The sequence below is a fragment of the Mus musculus genome, chromosome 6 (genome assembly GCF_000001635.26).
Source record: "Mus musculus strain C57BL/6J chromosome 6, GRCm38.p6 C57BL/6J".
NCBI lineage: Eukaryota > Metazoa > Chordata > Mammalia > Rodentia > Muridae > Mus > Mus musculus.
The window spans coordinates 4,522,026-4,540,485 of NC_000072.6; the positions used below are offsets into that span (position 1 = coordinate 4,522,026).

Consider the following 18,460-nt stretch of genomic DNA (forward strand, 5'->3'; position numbering starts at 1 on the left):
TATGCCATAAACAAGTAATAGGGAACAACAAATATTGCAATAAAAAAAATCCACCTGGGAAATTGCTTACCAATATTTTTTTCTTCCTATCATGGATTAAACAGCATAATGCATTTTGCCCATACAATAGGTTGCTTAACACTTTCTTATGATACCAATAAATGACTCAGTTGCAAAAAAATGAAATACAAAAGATCACACACACACACACACACACACACACACACACACACACCACAGGAGAAAGATTTCAGAGTTTTTTTTTATACTTTCCAGCAAGGCTGCTAGCTCTAATGAATCCCCCTCAGCAGCAAACAAAAAGTGAGAAGAGAGAGCTGGGTGAGATTTCAATTAATGTGAGCCTTGAGTGTAGGAGCTAACACACCCATATGAAAGGACCCTCATTTATTTTACAGGGTCTTCCTGGGTCTCCTGGAAATGTTGGCCCATCTGGTAAAGAAGGCCCTGTGGTAAGTATTGCTCATTTTCCATTACGTTTTCAAGAACACTTATTGCACCCTCCTCAAGTCTATTTTTGAGGCTTATTTATACATGAATACATTGAAAATAAATATCATCCACCTCGACATCATCTGGGAACAGAAGGTAATAGATTGTAATTACGGAGCCTAAATGGATGCAGGGCTGAAAGCAGGGAAGGGGTAAGGAAACCATGACTGAGAAAATTGAAGCAGGTGACAAGGGGACAGAAAAGGGAGAGGGACAGATTGCGTGCATGCAAGATTGCACTGTCTGTCTGTGTACTGACATCCTATTTAAAACAGGGGAATGGAGTCATAATTTATTGACACTTTATACAGGAAGCTTTACGCATACAGAAAACTACCTTGTTTGATCATTTGACAAAATCCTCATCCTGATAGCTGGAAACCAGGGGGGTGGGGAATAAAGGTGAAATTCTGATTTCAGGGTCTCCCTGGCATTGATGGCAGACCTGGCCCAATCGGCCCAGCTGGACCAAGAGGTGAAGCTGGCAACATCGGATTCCCTGGACCCAAAGGCCCCTCTGTAAGGATCATGACTCTCTCTCTCTCTCTCTCTCTCTCTCTCTCTCTCTCTCTCTCTACTTATTTGCTACATCTCTGCCACAATCAAGTATTTCTCTCCTGCTCCTCAGCACAGTTCGCCTCAAGGCAGGTCCTCTCACCACAAGCAAACTGCAGTGCACACATTCCATTAAAGCTTTACCTGCACTGTGGCCTGACACACTTCTGAAAACCTGAGTTATCCACCTCTACACACAGAGTCGTTTTGTACAGAGCTCCACGGTACTGGGTTATGCCTTGAATAAGAAATTTGAAGCAGAGAAATAGCAGTGAAATACACAAACAAGCAACAAAATCAACATTTCAAAATAGTCATAGAAAATTGGGCATAGAACCTTTTCTTACATAGTTTTCCTCTCCCCTGACCTCTCTCTCATCACTTTCTTGTATCTGCCCCGACTTTGTTCCCTCTTGATATTACAGTCTCTTTTCCTTTAATATACGTGTGTAGGTTTTTAAAGTTTTTAAATTTTTTCTATAATGTACCTATTATTTTTATAGGGTGATCCTGGCAAACCTGGTGAGAGAGGACACCCCGGTCTTGCTGGTGCTCGGGTAGGTGTTAACGTCTACAGAGAAATTTCTTTAAAATTGCCACTTCTTTGAGGCTATCTGGCATCTTTGTTACTTTCCAAAATGTCATCCTAAGGTTCTTTCACCACCACGATGAAATGGCTTTATATTGAACTACATGGAAAAGACAGTGGGCTATAACAAATCAGAACATGCTATGCAAAGACACAGATACATCTGGTCCTTATTTTATTCATATTATGATTGAGAGATTATGAACACGTGCTAGTATTCTTTGCTTTCAAAAACTGCCTCCTATCTGTGAACTTCTCTTGAAGTACATCAGAAGTGAATAGACAGCTTTTAGAACTGGGTGAAACTCACAGTGAGCTTCTTAAATTCTAAAATGATAAGCTCGTTTTGAGGAATTAGCTTTCAGGGTGCTTCAAAGCTTTTCATGCTATCTGACTTCTGTATAACCATGAGCCTTTCTGTTCTATTAAACATTTAGGGAGCTCCAGGACCCGATGGCAACAATGGAGCTCAGGGCCCCCCTGGACCCCAGGTGCGTAGCTCCCCCTGCTCTTTTCCACAGCAGCGTAAGCTTTGCTCTTCAGGGCAGCCATCTTTCAATAGTTAAGGGAGCAAATTGACATCAACTATATCCACTGTCACTGGCATCAATGCTATCTCACTTTCTTCTATGGGACTACTGTTTGTGTGTTTTTGTTTTCCAATTAACCTCTGGCTTCCTACATATGCTGTAACTAACACTGTAATAGGAATACTTTGATCTAAACAAATGTTGGCTTTAGAGTCTCAGCATGGACTCGTAGTTTCATGACGTCAAGGGGACAGTCACTAACATCTACTTCTATCGCTTATGTCACTTTCAGGGTGTTCAAGGTGGCAAAGGTGAACAAGGCCCTGCTGGTCCTCCTGGCTTCCAGGTGAGTTAACAGGCATGCAAGACTCTGACTTTCACCACACTGTTCCTGTCCAATTCACTGTAACACCACCAGTCCCCCCAGCAGCACCAGTACCACCAGTACCCCCAGTACCATCAGTACCACTAGAGACCCCAGCACCACCACTCAGAACATGAGTTCAGAACTCAAGCAAAAGTCACAGTTATCCAAAGCAGTCTTTTTCAGAGTTACCTAATAACACATAACAATGTTCGTTATGTTATCCTCTCTGTATGCCCCAGTTCTTAGCAGCACCCCTGAATACAGCCTTAAGATTGAAATTTTCCTGTCTTTTCATCTAGGGTCTCCCTGGTCCCTCAGGTACTACTGGAGAAGTTGGCAAGCCCGGAGAAAGGGTGAGTGGGATGACCTAACTAAATCTAATAATTTAATTTTTAATTCCTCCTTTAAAAATGTCCTACTGCCATGTAATTACAATAAAAAAGTGTCATATCTCTCACACACTAATGATAGCAGTCTACCTTGTTGGTATTGAACAAAATAATGAAACATCTTATTTATATTTTGTTCAAATTGCCTTATTTTGTGGATCGACAGAAACATCACAATAGAAAGCAAAAGCTATTGACTGTTTCATGTAATAGCCGTACTTTTTGTTTTGTTCTTTGCTATATTAAAATACAAATTATTTCCTTCTCCATAGTGAAAACGTAAATGCACCGATTTTCAATCAAACCAGAGCCTGGGAAAAAAATTGCTTTTAATGTTTTTCTTGGCATTCAGACATGACACTGCTATCCACAATCAGGGTCTGAGTTCTGAGTCATTTTCTCTAATTGTGATGAATGTGCCTCAATTTAGTTACATTCTGTGGCCTTGTCTCCTTTGTCAACAGTGGGCCACATTAAAGGGACAGCTGGTCAGTAATGAAAGAGATACACATGGGTATACAATTAGCTAGGTAACGTACAGGATATGATCATTCCTATTAAGAAGGAAGTGGTTGTATAGCTAAGATGTGAACGGCCTTGTGGTGTTTGGGACCCTCATCACATTATCAGAGAAGATAGGCTGCTTTGTCAGTTTCATAAAAGCTAAATAATGGCTGATTTTCTGATACCGGGTCTGGCACAGACACATCTTTGATAGCAGCGGTAGTCTCTTTTTGAAATCTTTCTATAAAGCCAAAGGTTTTGTTGTACATTAGAAGGTATACTAAAGCATTGGTGTGTAGAGCCCAGACAGCTTTATTTTCTAAATCAGAATATTTTAGATACCTTAAGCGCAAGTAACTGTAGAGACTACACATAGAGTCCATGATTTGTTTACTCTTGTGTTTTTACCTAGGGTCTTCCTGGTGAATTCGGTCTCCCTGGTCCTGCTGGTCCAAGAGTAAGTACTACCTAGTTAAATTTCACTAACACTTGCCATGTTTAAAAGAAAGAGCGCTTGCCCCTCATACTGTGGGTCACCTTCCTTAAAAGTAGTTCCTAGCCTTTTCCATAGACATCATCCAATTTCTAAGTTAATAGTAAAAATTTCTGGTTAGTCGATGATATTTCCTATTCAATAACCTTATGGTTCAAGAAACATAAAGGGACAAATGTATGTGTGATAGTAAATAATTTATATAAACAAATGTGATGTGCCTATTGTAGTGGCTGGTTTTGAGCCAAGTAAATTAATACCTAATATCTAAGGTGAATATTTATAGAATGTGTTTCTATTGAGAATCTAAAGCTAGATTCATAAGTCTAGTTTTATGAAGGAATAACTACTTTTTGTCTAAGCACATTAGCATAGCTAGACTATGGTTTTGTTTTGTTTTAAATCAAAGTATCCCATTATTTTGTTAGTTACCTAGGAAGCCAGAGGTTAATTTCAGAAACCAATAATGCCATAGAACAAAGTTAGAGTAAGACCCTTTGATATAATTGCAATGTGGAACTATGATATAAATACTCTGGGCCATAAAATGCAATGTTGTGATGAGGTTTAGATGCAAATTCAGAGGCATTCAGCTAAACAGATATAAATGAATACACACGCACACACACACACACACACACACACACACACACACACACAATCTCTGGTGAATATCCTGTTTCATCAATATTACATGAGGTTGTGATGTAACAGTATAATCCCATTCTATCCTGACATAGCTATTCAACTAAAACTCCATCATCCATCTTCTGACTACTAAGTGTATCTGGCATCTGACTTTGCCTTTGAATGTAGCACAGAAAAGTCCATCCCCTTGAAAGTAAAAGGATTCCAAATGTTGAGTATAACATTCCCAGAGCAACAAAGTGTGGAATTTCAGTCCCAGCACATGAGAAGCATATGACATCTTAGCAGTTATCTCAGGCCCTCCCCCCAGGGCACGAGGAGGGAAATGAGAGATGAAAATAACATGCTAATTTTGCTGAAATGTGGTAGAACCCCATCTAAAACTCTAAGCAAGTAAGGCTGTGTGACACAGTGTCTTTGTGACTTCTAATTGCTGCCTTATAGGGAGAACGTGGTACCCCGGGTGAGAGTGGAGCTGCTGGCCCTTCTGGTCCTATTGGAAGCCGAGGTCCCAGTGGAGCCCCAGGGCCTGATGGAAACAAGGTAAAATTATTATTTATAGATTGATGGAATGGGCCCATGTGCTCCAGAATAAAGAGATATAATAGAAGAATGACCATTTTTGAAAGTTTTTATTTATTTCCAATTGTGTAATTTCTACCTCAGTTACAAGCAATATGATTCCTGTGAATATAATTATTCCAAAAGGTAATTTAAAGAAGAAAAAAATCTTTGTCTAGAAGCCAAGAATGAATTCGTATGGTTTATCCCTTTCCTGATTACACTGTTCATGTTTTGTTGAAATCTCGGACTACCCTTTACATTTCTAGGAAGTAGTTTTTGTTGTATCAACATCCAACCCCATACAGTCAAATTTCTAGAAGTAGTCTAGATTTTAATAGTCAAACTTATAGTGATTTAAATTAACTAAATATTACATTTACCCCAAAGGCACATGTCGAAAAGTTTGTATTCCAAAGTAGATTTCTAGTTTAGGGGGAAAAAAAAGATAAGATTGCACATCTCTGAAAATCAAGCAACTTTATATGACTCTCAATTCAGGCCTTCAAGGGGAACAAATGTAAAGACTAGATTCAAAAAGTTATTTCATTCTGCAGAAGATGATATTAGAGGGGGGATGAAAACAACATAAGAGAGGAAAGAAGAAAGGAATATGATGACATTCAGTGGGGCTTTTAAGGGGGTCTATTCATCTCAGTGGCTAGCCAACAGGCTTTCCGTGCAGAGAATTATGAGGCTTATTATAAAAATGGAAGCTACATTCTCCACTCTTATGGAGACAATCATCTCCCAAGTTGATGGGGTCTCTTTCTATGTCACTTGCCTGGGCTAAGAGACTTATCATTGAAAAGGTTTGTGGGCAAACATTTTTCAATCTCTCCATTCCATTGTTCCACCTTCTTCTTGTCCATGCTTGTCTTCCTTAAGAGGACAAGATACAGGTTGTAGAAGAATAGCAGGCACCCACTCTCTGTCCTCTTCTTTTTAGCCATCGTGTCATTAATAGCAGGCCCCCAGTTCCATCCTTCTGCCTTTCAATGATGCTCCTTTGTGTCTCTATGCAGCCAAGAATGCCATCTACTAAGTGTTTAAATTGGAATTCTTCAAGAGTTTCAGTCTTGGCTTTCTTCTTTTGCTACTGAAATAATTGATTTCACATGGTTTTCATTCCAGGGTGAAGCTGGTGCAGTCGGTGCTCCAGGCAGTGCTGGTGCCTCTGGGCCTGGTGGGCTTCCAGGAGAGAGGGGTGCTGCTGGCATACCTGGGGGCAAAGGAGAAAAGGTACCACTCGGTGTTAGACCTTGATACATAATATCCATGAACTCCAGGCAAGAAGGCTGTGCGAGGATGCACAGTTGTTTACCATTCATAGCAGGCGGTCTGGTAGCATTTTGACATCTATATGCACCTCCCTCTGCCACCCAGCACCTACACATGTCTAAACTCACTAATCTGGCAAAATTCCTTGCTACCATGGAATTTCATGCAAGCAGATGGTGTTGAGTAATACATGAGGCTCATTTTAATGCCACTAACAATAATGCCTCATCCTGCCCTAATTAATGGAAGAAGCTATATCAAACAGCTGTTCACCGTGCTATGGCATTCATTATGTTATAAGAGTGACCGGGCACCACAGCCCGTCGCCATGTTGTCTTGTGATTCCAACCTCATCAATTTGAAACTTGCTTCGTGATGAATCAGAGGGATGTTTATTTTTTAGTGTTCGGTAGTCCTCTGAAAGGGGCCAGAAAAGATGAACTTCCGACTGTTTTTCTCATTCAACATCCTACAAAGTGGTGGGAAACTGAAAAACACTGAAATTCTAAAAGGGTGGCCAGCATTATAGAAATTTTTGTCAAAGCACTTTGCAGTTCATTTCCACTCAGAAGTTGAGCAGGAAAGCAAAATGTGGCTCTTGCTTTGTACTTCCAGGGTGAAACTGGTCTCCGAGGTGACACTGGCAACACTGGTAGAGATGGTGCTCGTGTGAGTAGAAGCTTGTTTTTAATGCTTGCTTGTTCTTAAATTTCCTCTTGTTTTTTAGTATCTTATTCCCTTTGAATTCAGCCAATTTACAAAGGAGACTTAAAAAGGAATTCACTTTGAGTAAAATCTCAATCCATTATCTCCTAGATCGCAAACAATATCATCTTACATACTCCAAAAGAAAATGGGAGCATGACACACCTTTGAAAATCACATCTTGACTTAGTCTACGTTCTTTAGTACTGAGTATGGCAACACTAAGCTGCACACCGAAAGTTGCAGGTTTTGAAGACCACTCCTTGAAAACAGAGCTTTTAGACAAACAATTCTCTCATTAAAAAAAAAAAAGCCACAGCCCCCACCAAGGTATTACTACTCATTGGTCCACCCCAGGAACTGATCTAAGGGCAGCCTCGGAAATTATCTGTGACTACCTTAAGTGTCACAGATGACCCCTAGGGAAATCTCATTGCCTTCATGAGCTGCCATTACTCTGTCACCTCTCCCTCCAAGCTGAGAACTCGCTGTAATGCATTCCCAGTATCCTTTGCCTTGAGTCACCTGGTTGTTAACAGTTCCAAATAAGGCTATGCATTTGCTTCCCTCCAGGGAATCTTACAAGGGTGACCCAAACCCTCCTCCTGCTCTGGCCTTCCACATTTCCAGAACCCAGTTCTTTCTTCCTGAACTGACTTCTGAGAACCTTGATGACAAGCACCAGCAAGGATTAGAGGCTTTCTCAGTAGTGCGCTCTCATTCACTTGCACCCATTGAGTGGCTACATGCCACTCAATGTGGAGGTCAAAGGACAAGTGATGAGTGTTGCTTCTTTCCTTCGATGGATCCCATACGGATCCTATGGATCCAACTCGGGTCATCAGACTTGGCCGCAAACATCTTTACCTGCTGAATCATCTAGCTGGCCCTCGGGATCTTTCTTGATGTCTTACCACAATGTGCAATACAGTTGTCCTGCGCAGCAGGACAGAGTTCAATTAAGATGCTGTGCATTATTTTTAGTAAGACCTTTTTCCTTCTGTGGTGTTCTAGGGCATTCCTGGTGCTGTAGGTGCCCCTGGTCCTGCTGGGGCCTCAGGTGACCGGGTAAGTACGCATTTGAAATGAGTTGTATAGGTTTTCATTGAGTTGTAGCTCTCTGAGTTGATAGCAGTATGTAAAATTCCCTGCTTGCCCTAGTCCCAAAGATCCTTTGCAATTCATTTTTATGGCTGGGTCTAAAACCTGTTTATTAAAAAAAAAAAAAAAAAAAAAACCTAGCCTTTGCAGGAAACAAATGCTGTTCTCTTCCCCTGCCTATGGATGTGCCAGCTGTCTGATCTATACCTTAAGCCCTATCATTTGTTTTAAAGACTTTCCCTGCTGCCCATTAACAATATCCTAATGCACTGAGCCTCCTTAAAGCCTTCAATTGTAAAAAGGGGAAAAAAATCAATAAAATACATAGTGTGCCCATTTCACATCGAACAAACAGTCCTTTTAAAATAGACCTTATTTATTGAATTGCAAAGATTGCAGCAAATAGATCAGTCCTGCATCTATCTAAAAATTAAAATGTCCTCCTCCTGGTGTTATGGGGACTGATTTATAGTGTTTCTGCAAGTGAAGAACCAATACCACTCCACCTTTTAAAATGAAGCCAGCCTTAAGTAGAGGAAGAATTCACCTCATTTTATTCTCTGAAATGTCCATTAGTCTCTTCCAAGGTAACTGCAAAGCGTGAAAACAACCCTCTTTCTACCGCTCTTCTCTCTTCCTCCCCTCATCTATGTGAGGCCCATTAAGCGACTCACCACTGCTCTTTGGTACCATTACAGGGTGAAGCTGGTGCTGCCGGTCCTTCTGGCCCAGCTGGTCCTCGGGGTAGCCCTGTAAGTAGAAACCACAGCTTTTTGGATATTCATAGTTCATGGTTTACAGACATCTGAGAGGCTGTGAGTGTGATGTCTTTATCTCCCACCTAGGGTGAACGTGGTGAAGTTGGCCCTGCTGGCCCCAATGGATTTGCTGGTCCTGCTGTGAGTATCATATTAAGGGAGATTAAGATGACATCACAGTGAGTCAGAAGGCCAGTGCTCACTGCTGTTTCTTCCAACAGGGTGCTGCTGGCCAACCCGGTGCTAAAGGAGAGAAGGGAACCAAAGGGCCTAAGGGTGAAAATGGCATTGTTGGTCCAACCGGGTCTGTTGGAGCTGCTGGCCCATCTGTAAGTTAAATTCACTGTTGACCAATATACCCAAGCATTTGTATAATCCAATATGTGCCCATTAAGTGCCTACTGTCTATTAAGCATTCCAGATAAAAGATTACAGATACACACACACACACACACACACACACACAAGGTGGTTTGCCAGACAGGGTTTCTCTGTGTAGCCCTAGCTGTCCTAGAACTTACTCTGTAGACCAGGATGGGCTCAAACTTAGAGATCCGCCTGCCTCTACCTTCCAAGTGCTGGGATTAAAGGCATGTGCCACCACACCCTACAAGACTTTTTTTTTTTTTAAATCACATTTAAACACCATGTAAAAGTTTTGTGAATATCTTGTTTTCATGCTTCAGTAATCCATGGGGTGTTACTTGTTGGGACAGAACATTTATTTCTTTCATGTGATGTAGATAACTGTGTTTCATTTCTAAATTTTCTTCAAGGGTAGAGGAGATAGCTAAGGATGAGTCATGAGAAAACAAGTGTGCCGTGTGTAAGAGTTACTTGTTTTGTGATTTGAAGCCACCCTTTTTGCTTTCATTTAGGGTCCTAATGGCCCACCTGGTCCTGTTGGAAGTCGTGGTGATGGAGGGCCCCCTGTGAGTATTTACAATTGACTCTTCTTTCTTAGCTTACGTATTAGTGACAATGTGAAAGTTTCAGCATTCTGGTGGATTTGGACTGTGAAAAGTAGAGGCTTGAGAGTCCTGTTCATTCGAATCTAATCAGAAAAGTTATGAAGTTCACCAGTACCGAGCTTAAAGTCGACTACACGGGCATTGACTGAATCCCAGAAAGAACTCTGGGTGGGCATCAGAGGTTGCTACTGCCCCACGAGGGAATAAGCAAGGTCAAATTCAGGCGGTTTAACTGGGAAATAGAACAACTCTTCTGACTGACCAAGTCTCCTCATCTCAGGTTTTCACACCAACTCCCTAGAGACTCAGAGGTCCCCAGAATGAATCCCTCTAACGGTTTCCCTCCTTAGGCAATACTTAATACTCTGACTCAATTTCATACTTCCTTCTCTAGACAACACTCCTTTTTCTAGTGTCCCCACCCTCTCACCCAGCCAAGTGGTCAATAAAAATTCACATACCCTAATGAAAATAGCTTATATTCTCTCATCTCACCATCAGATAACCTGCTAGCCTTTCAGTAAGTACTAACAATCTTAGTGTAAAATTCAGGCATTACATCTAGTAGCATACTGAAGATGTATAGACTATTAGAGCCTTCAGGACCCTAGTTAAGTGCTCCTCTACCTTGAGCTAAGGGACGGCTCTTCTATGGTCCATCTTTAGTCACATGATAATTTTCCAAAGGGAAAGGATCTTGTTTTATCCTAATTCATAGAGTTGACTTGACTGAGTTTGAATGTGCTTGGTTCTTAGGGTATGACTGGCTTCCCTGGTGCTGCTGGACGGACTGGTCCCCCCGGACCCAGTGTGAGTACATCATTCCCAGTATAACTCCATTTACTCTCACCAGAAGGCCAGGCCTCTGGTAGGAAATTAGGGGAGAACATATCTATTTAAACAAATTATTAATATTTGCTAGTACTCTCCTGAGTTAAAATTATCTTTGATGAATGATTAAGACAAAAGTCATTGCAAATTTTATTTTAAAATATCAATCTAAGTACTGTTATTCATATAAATACCAGCACCCTTTGGAATCCACAATCGCTTTTTACAAAGAAAAATGCAACAGGAATTTTGGTCACATATCTGGTATTTCTCTGCCTAATTACCCTTTATAGCTAACATTCTGCCTCCATTCTAAAGCTATAATTGTTCCTGAATTTAAAGGTATTATGGTCTCTAACTTAATTCTCATTCAGACCCTCCTGTCAGGAATTTAATTAATTATCAAGGATTAAGTATTCCAGTTGAGGTTTCAGGGGAAAAGAAATAGCAAAGATGTTGATTTCTTGGAATCTTTTACACATTCATAACAGAAAAAAAATCTTCATTCCTTGTAGGCATTTAATTAAACCTAGTCAGGAGCACATGAGTTCCTCAGTTATGAACAGAATGCCAGGGTTGGCTTTGCTTAAGAAGAAATGGGCAGAATCTGCAAGAATCCAAAGTCCCTTTCAACTAAGACTTAAATCACCAAACTTAAATCTCTTCCTGGTTCTGACCCCAACATGCCAGAGTACCAGTGATATGACATGTCTTGCCTTCATCACTAAAACTTCCCACTAATTCTGCCTCATCAATTAGCTTTACTACAGGCAGGAAGAAGAATTTTCAAAGTTCCAAAAATGTCTGGGATATTATTTTTCAGAGTGATGTTGTTCAAATCCTATTATCAAGGAGCAAGGCAGCTCCCCTCCAGATCTGCAACAACTAATAGAAAACAAATGACCTTATACATTTGATCACAGGGTATTGCTGGCCCCCCTGGCCCCCCTGGTGCTGCTGGAAAGGAAGGGATTCGTGGTCCCCGTGGCGACCAAGGTCCAGTTGGCCGAACTGGAGAAACAGGTGCATCTGGACCCCCTGGATTTGTTGGTGAAAAGGGTCCCTCTGGAGAACCTGGTACCGCAGTAAGTGATTTCAAACTCCTTTCTCTCCATACTTATGTTGAGTTAGAATAAAGCCCCTTTACAAATCCTCAAGTGGTATATATCTATTAGTGAGTAATGCAGGCTCTCCAGTTGAGCTCAGTTGAGCCAGGAAATCTGTCCAGCACGCAATAAGGTGTTGTGGTGGTAGCAGATGCACAGAAAGCAGATAATAAGAATGACAGAGGACGAGGGAATGCGGCTTCACTGCAATGGCCCTTTCTGCTCTTGAGGGACGGAAGAATGAACACAGAATCCTACTGCTGTGGCCAGCCTTCTGTAAATTAATCAAGCTTCATAACCTGCCGTCCCTTAAACACTCCTGGTTCAGAGTTCCTGCAGTTCTGCAAAGCACCCATGTTAGACCTTCGAAGTCAAGGCCAAAATTTTCTTCCCTGCATAGAGTCTATAAAGAATAAATCCACACCCCCAATGATATTAATGATATTAATCTCAACTACATATATACATATATACATACCAAAGTGTAAATTTATTGTCATCCTCAGAAAGAAAGACATTCAAGGATGTGTCCCACCAATTAGAAGTCACTGGTCTGTTCCTGAATCCAGGAGCCCTCCTTTTCACAATCCTTGAGCTAATCTGTATTATGAGATAGGGTCTTACCAGTAATAATCAGTATTTTTTCTCTCATCTAGGGAGCCCCTGGTACCGCAGGTCCTCAGGGTCTTCTTGGTGCTCCCGGTATTCTGGGTCTCCCTGGCTCTAGAGGTGAACGTGGTCTGCCAGGTATTGCTGGTGCTCTGGTGAGTTTGACGCCATTCTGATTCTCATTACCATAATAAAAGATTTTAAAAGCTGCCACTTCAAATGTGACAGATTGATCGCTGAATAACTCCACTTAAGATTTTCTACTCATGGCATTTTCTTTATACAGATTGCATGTCACCTATCCAGGAAGCTTCAATACTGCCTTACTTAGACACATGCTATAAAGACCCAGCTTAACATTATGCAGATGATTTTTGTTCTTTCTACATACTTAAGAATGACATAAGCTTTAATTGCATTTCCTTCTCTGTGATGTGAAATCCTGGCATCATTTATCCCCTCAAGAAGAATGGAACTGTTCATAGGAAGTTCATGAATCGTTTCGTTTAACCCTATACATGACAACAGCTTGAAACCGTCTTTTACCCAGGAACTATCAGCTTTATGAATTAATTTTATTTGTGGTGCATTGGATCCCATCAGACCTTCCTCTCACTCCCAGACACAGCCACATCCACAGAACTGATCCACAGAACAGATCCCTGGAGTGTAGGGAAGACAGAGAAAGGCCATCTTGCAGGGGTGATTCTTAATCATGTTGTGATCCATCTGCATTCCACTTGCCTTCTCTCTTTTAACTAGAATTTTCTGGGAGTTGTTTTTGCTATGTGAGATCAGCATTCTGCCTGAAGATAGTGATGTCATTTTATGTTCTCTGCCACTCTAGGGTGAACCTGGTCCTCTGGGCATCTCAGGCCCTCCTGGTGCCCGTGGTCCCCCTGGTGCTGTGGGCAGCCCTGGAGTTAATGGTGCCCCTGGTGAAGCTGGTCGTGATGTGAGTGCAGTACTTGGTTTGTAAAATAAAACCAAGCAGGATTTCATGTGTGGAAATGAGGTTTCATGCCCCGAGTTTCCAAACTAGATCATCTACTTCTCCATATAATGAGCCTGCTTTGCAGTAAAGCTGGCAGGATTGCTTGGGTAGGAAAATTGTCTTTTACTGGCAGACTGTAAATTGGGGCTCCAATATTTAAAATACCTCTAAAATAATTAGGAGGTTTTTGCTCCCCTTTTTTTTAACTGAACCCTGGGAATAAGGGCAGAGTAGCATAGACAGCGAGGCTAATGGATCACAGAACCTCACCAACGTGTCTTCATTTGCATGGTATTCTCATAGGGTAACCCTGGCAGCGATGGTCCCCCAGGTCGTGATGGTCAGCCTGGACACAAGGTTAGTAGACTTTTTCACCTTTCTCTAGTTTAAGACTGATCAAACTACCCGACAAATTGATTAATGCTAAGCTTTACTTCTGCCTTGGTAGGGAGAGCGTGGTTACCCTGGCAGCATTGGTCCGACTGGTGCTGCAGGTGCCCCTGGTCCTCACGGTTCTGTGGGTCCTGCTGGGAAACATGGAAACCGAGGTGAACCTGTAAGTATGTAAATGTTGTCACCCTTGTGGACTTTCCTGTGACCTCATGCTTGAGCACTGAGGCCATTAAGAGGATGACCTTGGCCTTGACTGATGACATCTCCTTTTCTTTTCTAATTCACAGGGTCCTGCCGGTTCTGTTGGTCCTGTTGGTGCTGTTGGTCCAAGAGGTCCTAGTGTACGTACATGGTGATGATTAACACTTAAGAATTAAGAAGAATGATTCTAAACCATCTACTTATACAATAGATAATGTAGAAGCTAAACTTTGGTACTTTAGTCCATGGTGAGAAGGGATTCAGATGACTTTATTGATTTGAAGTCTATTCTGCTTGTTTGTATTTGTTAGTCGTAACTAACTGCTCAGTTAAAGGAGATGGCAGAGAAGATGGCAGCCAAGTTAGACCTTTGCATGTCTCAAGCTTCCTTTGTAAATGGACTAAACACCCTTTGAAGAGGAATAAGTGATATTGTTCTAAAAGAGTAGAAACATCTCTTTCTCTTTGTTTATAGGGTCCTCAAGGCATCCGAGGTGACAAAGGAGAACCTGGTGATAAAGGGCACAGGGGTCTTCCTGGCTTAAAAGGATACAGTGGATTGCAGGGTCTTCCTGGTCTTGCTGTAAGCAAAAAGTGATCTTCTTGCATGAATTCTAACCTGAATAGCCTTCAGATGCCCACTGTCACAGTGTAAAACACCCTACCTTCTAGATCCATTCCAATTCTCCAGCTAACTCTACCTCTCTCAGAGAGGATCCGATTTCATAGTATAACACAAAGAGGTAAGGGTTAAAGGAGCCAGAAACGTCCGTGTATTAACATCTCCTGGCAACAGTGTCCTTCAACTGCACTTAAAATATATATAATTAGAAGGATGACTAATATGGCACTGTTCAAATAGCTTGTGGAAGAAATAATTGAGCATAATAGATATAATGGAAGAAAAGAGCTCCACTTTACATTCTCAATTTTCTCAATCTAGAGTCCACTGGAACGAAAGTTTTCCATTCAATTTGGGAAGAAAAAAAAACCTATTTACTGACTCATGTTCTGAAAGTATGATTTTTTTTCCTCTGTTCTCTCTTTGAAGGGCCTACATGGTGACCAAGGAGCTCCTGGTCCTGTGGGTCCTGCTGGTCCCAGGGTAAGTGAATCACAATTAACGTTCACCTCTTGAACTAAAGAATTATCCAGGCAGTGAGCCCTAGGCTACTGCTACCCGTGGGGTTTTACTCATTCTTAAGCACTCGGTATCCTTTCTTTTTAGGGTCCTGCTGGGCCTTCTGGACCCGTTGGCAAAGATGGTAGATCTGGGCAACCTGGCCCAGTCGGGCCTGCTGGTGTTCGTGGTTCTCAGGGTAGCCAAGGTCCCGCTGTAAGTATGACTTGGAAGGGTAGTTTAGGGCCTCCCTGACCAAAGAAATGCTTCCTTCAGACTAAACTGACAAGAATTTGATAGCACACAGGAGTAGATCCACGTCAGTAGCTCTCTGAAAAGTTTGTTAACTGTATATGATGGGCTTCTTCAAACCACTGCTTTGAGACTGTGATCAAGTAGTCTGTTTACATAAGGTTGTTTCTTTCTCTCGTATTAGAGCACGTACTGATACAAAGCACACTTGAAACTTTCCTGTCCTGGCTGCCTCTCCCACTCTGAGCCAGTTTAAAATGGTCTCTCTGACTCTTACTTCACAGGGTCCCCCTGGTCCCCCTGGACCTCCTGGTCCTCCTGGTGTCAGCGGAGGTGGCTATGACTTTGGTTTTGAAGGAGACTTCTACAGGGCTGACCAGCCTCGCTCCCAGCCTTCACTCAGACCCAAGGACTATGAAGTTGATGCAACTCTGAAATCTCTCAATAACCAGATTGAGACCCTTCTCACTCCTGAAGGCTCTAGAAAGAACCCTGCTCGCACGTGCCGGGACTTAAGACTCAGCCACCCAGAGTGGAACAGCGGTGGGTTGAACATTCAAACCACACTGGTCCCTCATACGCCAACCTTTCCAAAAATCTATGTCCATTGATCTTTAGAACAAACACGTATTTGGGCCCAAAAATTCTACACTATCAAAACTTATACCGAGTTAATGAAACATCACTTTCTTCCTCTGCCCACATCCACCCTTAAGTCTGTTTAGTTGTTTATCTGTTTACTACCAGGACTAGGGATTAAATATCAGGCCTTAGACATGCTAAGAAAATGTCTAACACAGAGCTCCATCCTCAGGCCACGTTCTACACTTTATTTTAAGACCAGCTCTCACTACACTGGCCTTGAATTCACTCTAGTCTTAGTGGGTCTCTTAAGTATTGATTCTCCTGCCTCAGGTGGTCTAAACATCCTGGTTGGATGTTTCATCAAGTAAAAGGGGACTCTTAAAAATAGTCACCCCCTTCTCACTAACTGTGGGATAGGTGATGGAACAGCACCATCAAAATGTTTTTTATGGTAATCAATATTATTGAGAAATTACTATTATTATTATTATTATTATAACCTACATTTTGCAGTAAGTTTACCAACTGGATTTTCTTTCCTAAACAGATTACTACTGGATTGACCCTAACCAAGGATGTACTATGGATGCCATCAAAGTGTACTGTGATTTCTCTACTGGTGAAACCTGCATCCAGGCCCAACCTGTAAACACCCCAGCGAAGAACTCATACAGCCGCGCCCAGGCCAACAAGCATGTCTGGTTAGGAGAGACTATCAATGGTGGCAGCCAGGTACGTAATTCTCCAAGTATTCCTCATCTTCCAAAATATGATTTTCTTAGCATCATTTGCTTTTTAATTACTTGGGCTTTAACCCTTTACCCTCATGAGCTTATTAAAAGAAACTACTCTTTTCACAAATTCCAATTCTATCCTAGATCACATATTAAAAGATTGGACTCAGCCACCTAATTCAACACTATTATTCAAATTTGACTTATGGGTCATCATTGGAGACATAGCTAATGCGATTTCATGTAAAGGTGCACCGGCCGGCCCAGAGCCCCCCAGCTATGCATATGTATTTCAGAATGCGAGCAGCTTTTCTGAATTTTTAATCAAACCTTCCCACTGATGCTACCAAATGACACTAGAATCCAGTACACTACAGAGAAGAGAATGAGGTCTGACTCCATCTCACAGTTTCAGATTCTAATGAGGGAAACATTTGCAGTGATGCATAACTGAGTCAGATGCTCTTCTTGGATGGCCCTGCCCTCCCTAGGCAGAGCTTATGGTCCTTTAACAAGTGTGCCAAGTTTCCTTTAAAAGCACCCTTCTCCTAAGCCCGGGCTCTGACTCCATTCTGTCTCCTGTATGCATGTATTTATTTGAGTTTTAGTATGAGGCGTCTATTTAAGAGTTCACACCTTCTTCTCCATAGTTTGAATACAACGTAGAAGGGGTGTCCTCCAAGGAAATGGCAACTCAGCTCGCCTTCATGCGCCTGCTAGCCAACCGTGCTTCTCAGAACATCACCTACCACTGCAAGAACAGCATTGCGTACCTGGATGAGGAGACGGGCAGCTTGAACAAGGCTGTGCTTCTGCAGGGTTCCAACGATGTTGAACTTGTTGCTGAGGGCAACAGCAGGTTCACCTACTCTGTCCTAGTCGATGGCTGCTCCGTAAGTCATGGGAAAATGGCGGGAGAACATTTATTTTTAGGAAATGAGGTGAGCGGTTCTAGCTTAGGCTATTAAATGAACAGATGAATGAGAGGCCTAACTTAATTGACCTTTCTTCTTCAAGCACATTTAAGTGCATCCAACAATTCTCTGAATTCTAATACAGAAATTCGTATTAGATACCACCTTCTTTGCAACTCTCACACACTGAGCTGACTCCTATGCCCACACAGTCCCTGCTTTCCTCTCAGCATTTAGAGTTCCTATGTATTAACATATACCAAGAATTTAAAACTTATTGAGGTTTAAAATGCTTCAGTTGCACCTTAGAATATGGCTACATTCAATTTTTCTGTAGACTTTTACCTATATAAAAGAGTATATGTTTTATATAATATGCTCTAAGTTAGAATAAAGTTTTAAGTGTAAAATTACTGTATACCTACCCAATTCTCTATACATACACAGACATACACACAAGATGCATACACACAACATACAGAAACACACACCACACACATACAAGATATGCAAACACACCATACACACATACACACACCATACACTCACCTTGAAAAGAATATGTATCCAAACATATTTGAAACTTATCCTAAAGAAGTTATCATTCCCTGAAAGACATCCTTGACACTGTCTGTCTACAGTGAACGTCTTAATCAGGAACCCCTATCTTCAGAAAGTGTTGGCTGCCGAGAAATGGCTTTCCTAGACCCCGATGCTTAGATATAAGTCAGGTGCAGCTATACTGGTCTGATGTATTTT

General features: G+C 41.7%; 1 protein-coding gene across 1 annotated transcript in view; it reads left to right on the forward strand.

Annotated features, from left to right (window-relative positions):
- The window catches only part of Col1a2 (collagen, type I, alpha 2), a 35,926-nt gene that overhangs the window by 16,408 nt on the left and 1,058 nt on the right, over positions 1-18,460 (forward strand). The window contains exons 24-51 of the mRNA NM_007743.3: positions 417-470; positions 931-1,029; positions 1,569-1,622; positions 2,092-2,145; positions 2,477-2,530; positions 2,851-2,904; positions 3,857-3,901; positions 5,030-5,128; positions 6,281-6,388; positions 7,043-7,096; positions 8,147-8,200; positions 8,932-8,985; positions 9,079-9,132; positions 9,213-9,320; positions 9,870-9,923; positions 10,719-10,772; positions 11,717-11,878; positions 12,556-12,663; positions 13,356-13,463; positions 13,806-13,859; positions 13,951-14,058; positions 14,183-14,236; positions 14,572-14,679; positions 15,148-15,201; positions 15,325-15,432; positions 15,753-16,011; positions 16,601-16,785; positions 17,438-17,680. Of these exons, the coding sequence (NP_031769.2) occupies positions 417-470; positions 931-1,029; positions 1,569-1,622; positions 2,092-2,145; positions 2,477-2,530; positions 2,851-2,904; positions 3,857-3,901; positions 5,030-5,128; positions 6,281-6,388; positions 7,043-7,096; positions 8,147-8,200; positions 8,932-8,985; positions 9,079-9,132; positions 9,213-9,320; positions 9,870-9,923; positions 10,719-10,772; positions 11,717-11,878; positions 12,556-12,663; positions 13,356-13,463; positions 13,806-13,859; positions 13,951-14,058; positions 14,183-14,236; positions 14,572-14,679; positions 15,148-15,201; positions 15,325-15,432; positions 15,753-16,011; positions 16,601-16,785; positions 17,438-17,680 (2,604 nt within the window). The remainder of the gene's footprint in view (positions 1-416; positions 471-930; positions 1,030-1,568; positions 1,623-2,091; positions 2,146-2,476; positions 2,531-2,850; positions 2,905-3,856; positions 3,902-5,029; positions 5,129-6,280; positions 6,389-7,042; positions 7,097-8,146; positions 8,201-8,931; positions 8,986-9,078; positions 9,133-9,212; positions 9,321-9,869; positions 9,924-10,718; positions 10,773-11,716; positions 11,879-12,555; positions 12,664-13,355; positions 13,464-13,805; positions 13,860-13,950; positions 14,059-14,182; positions 14,237-14,571; positions 14,680-15,147; positions 15,202-15,324; positions 15,433-15,752; positions 16,012-16,600; positions 16,786-17,437; positions 17,681-18,460) is intronic.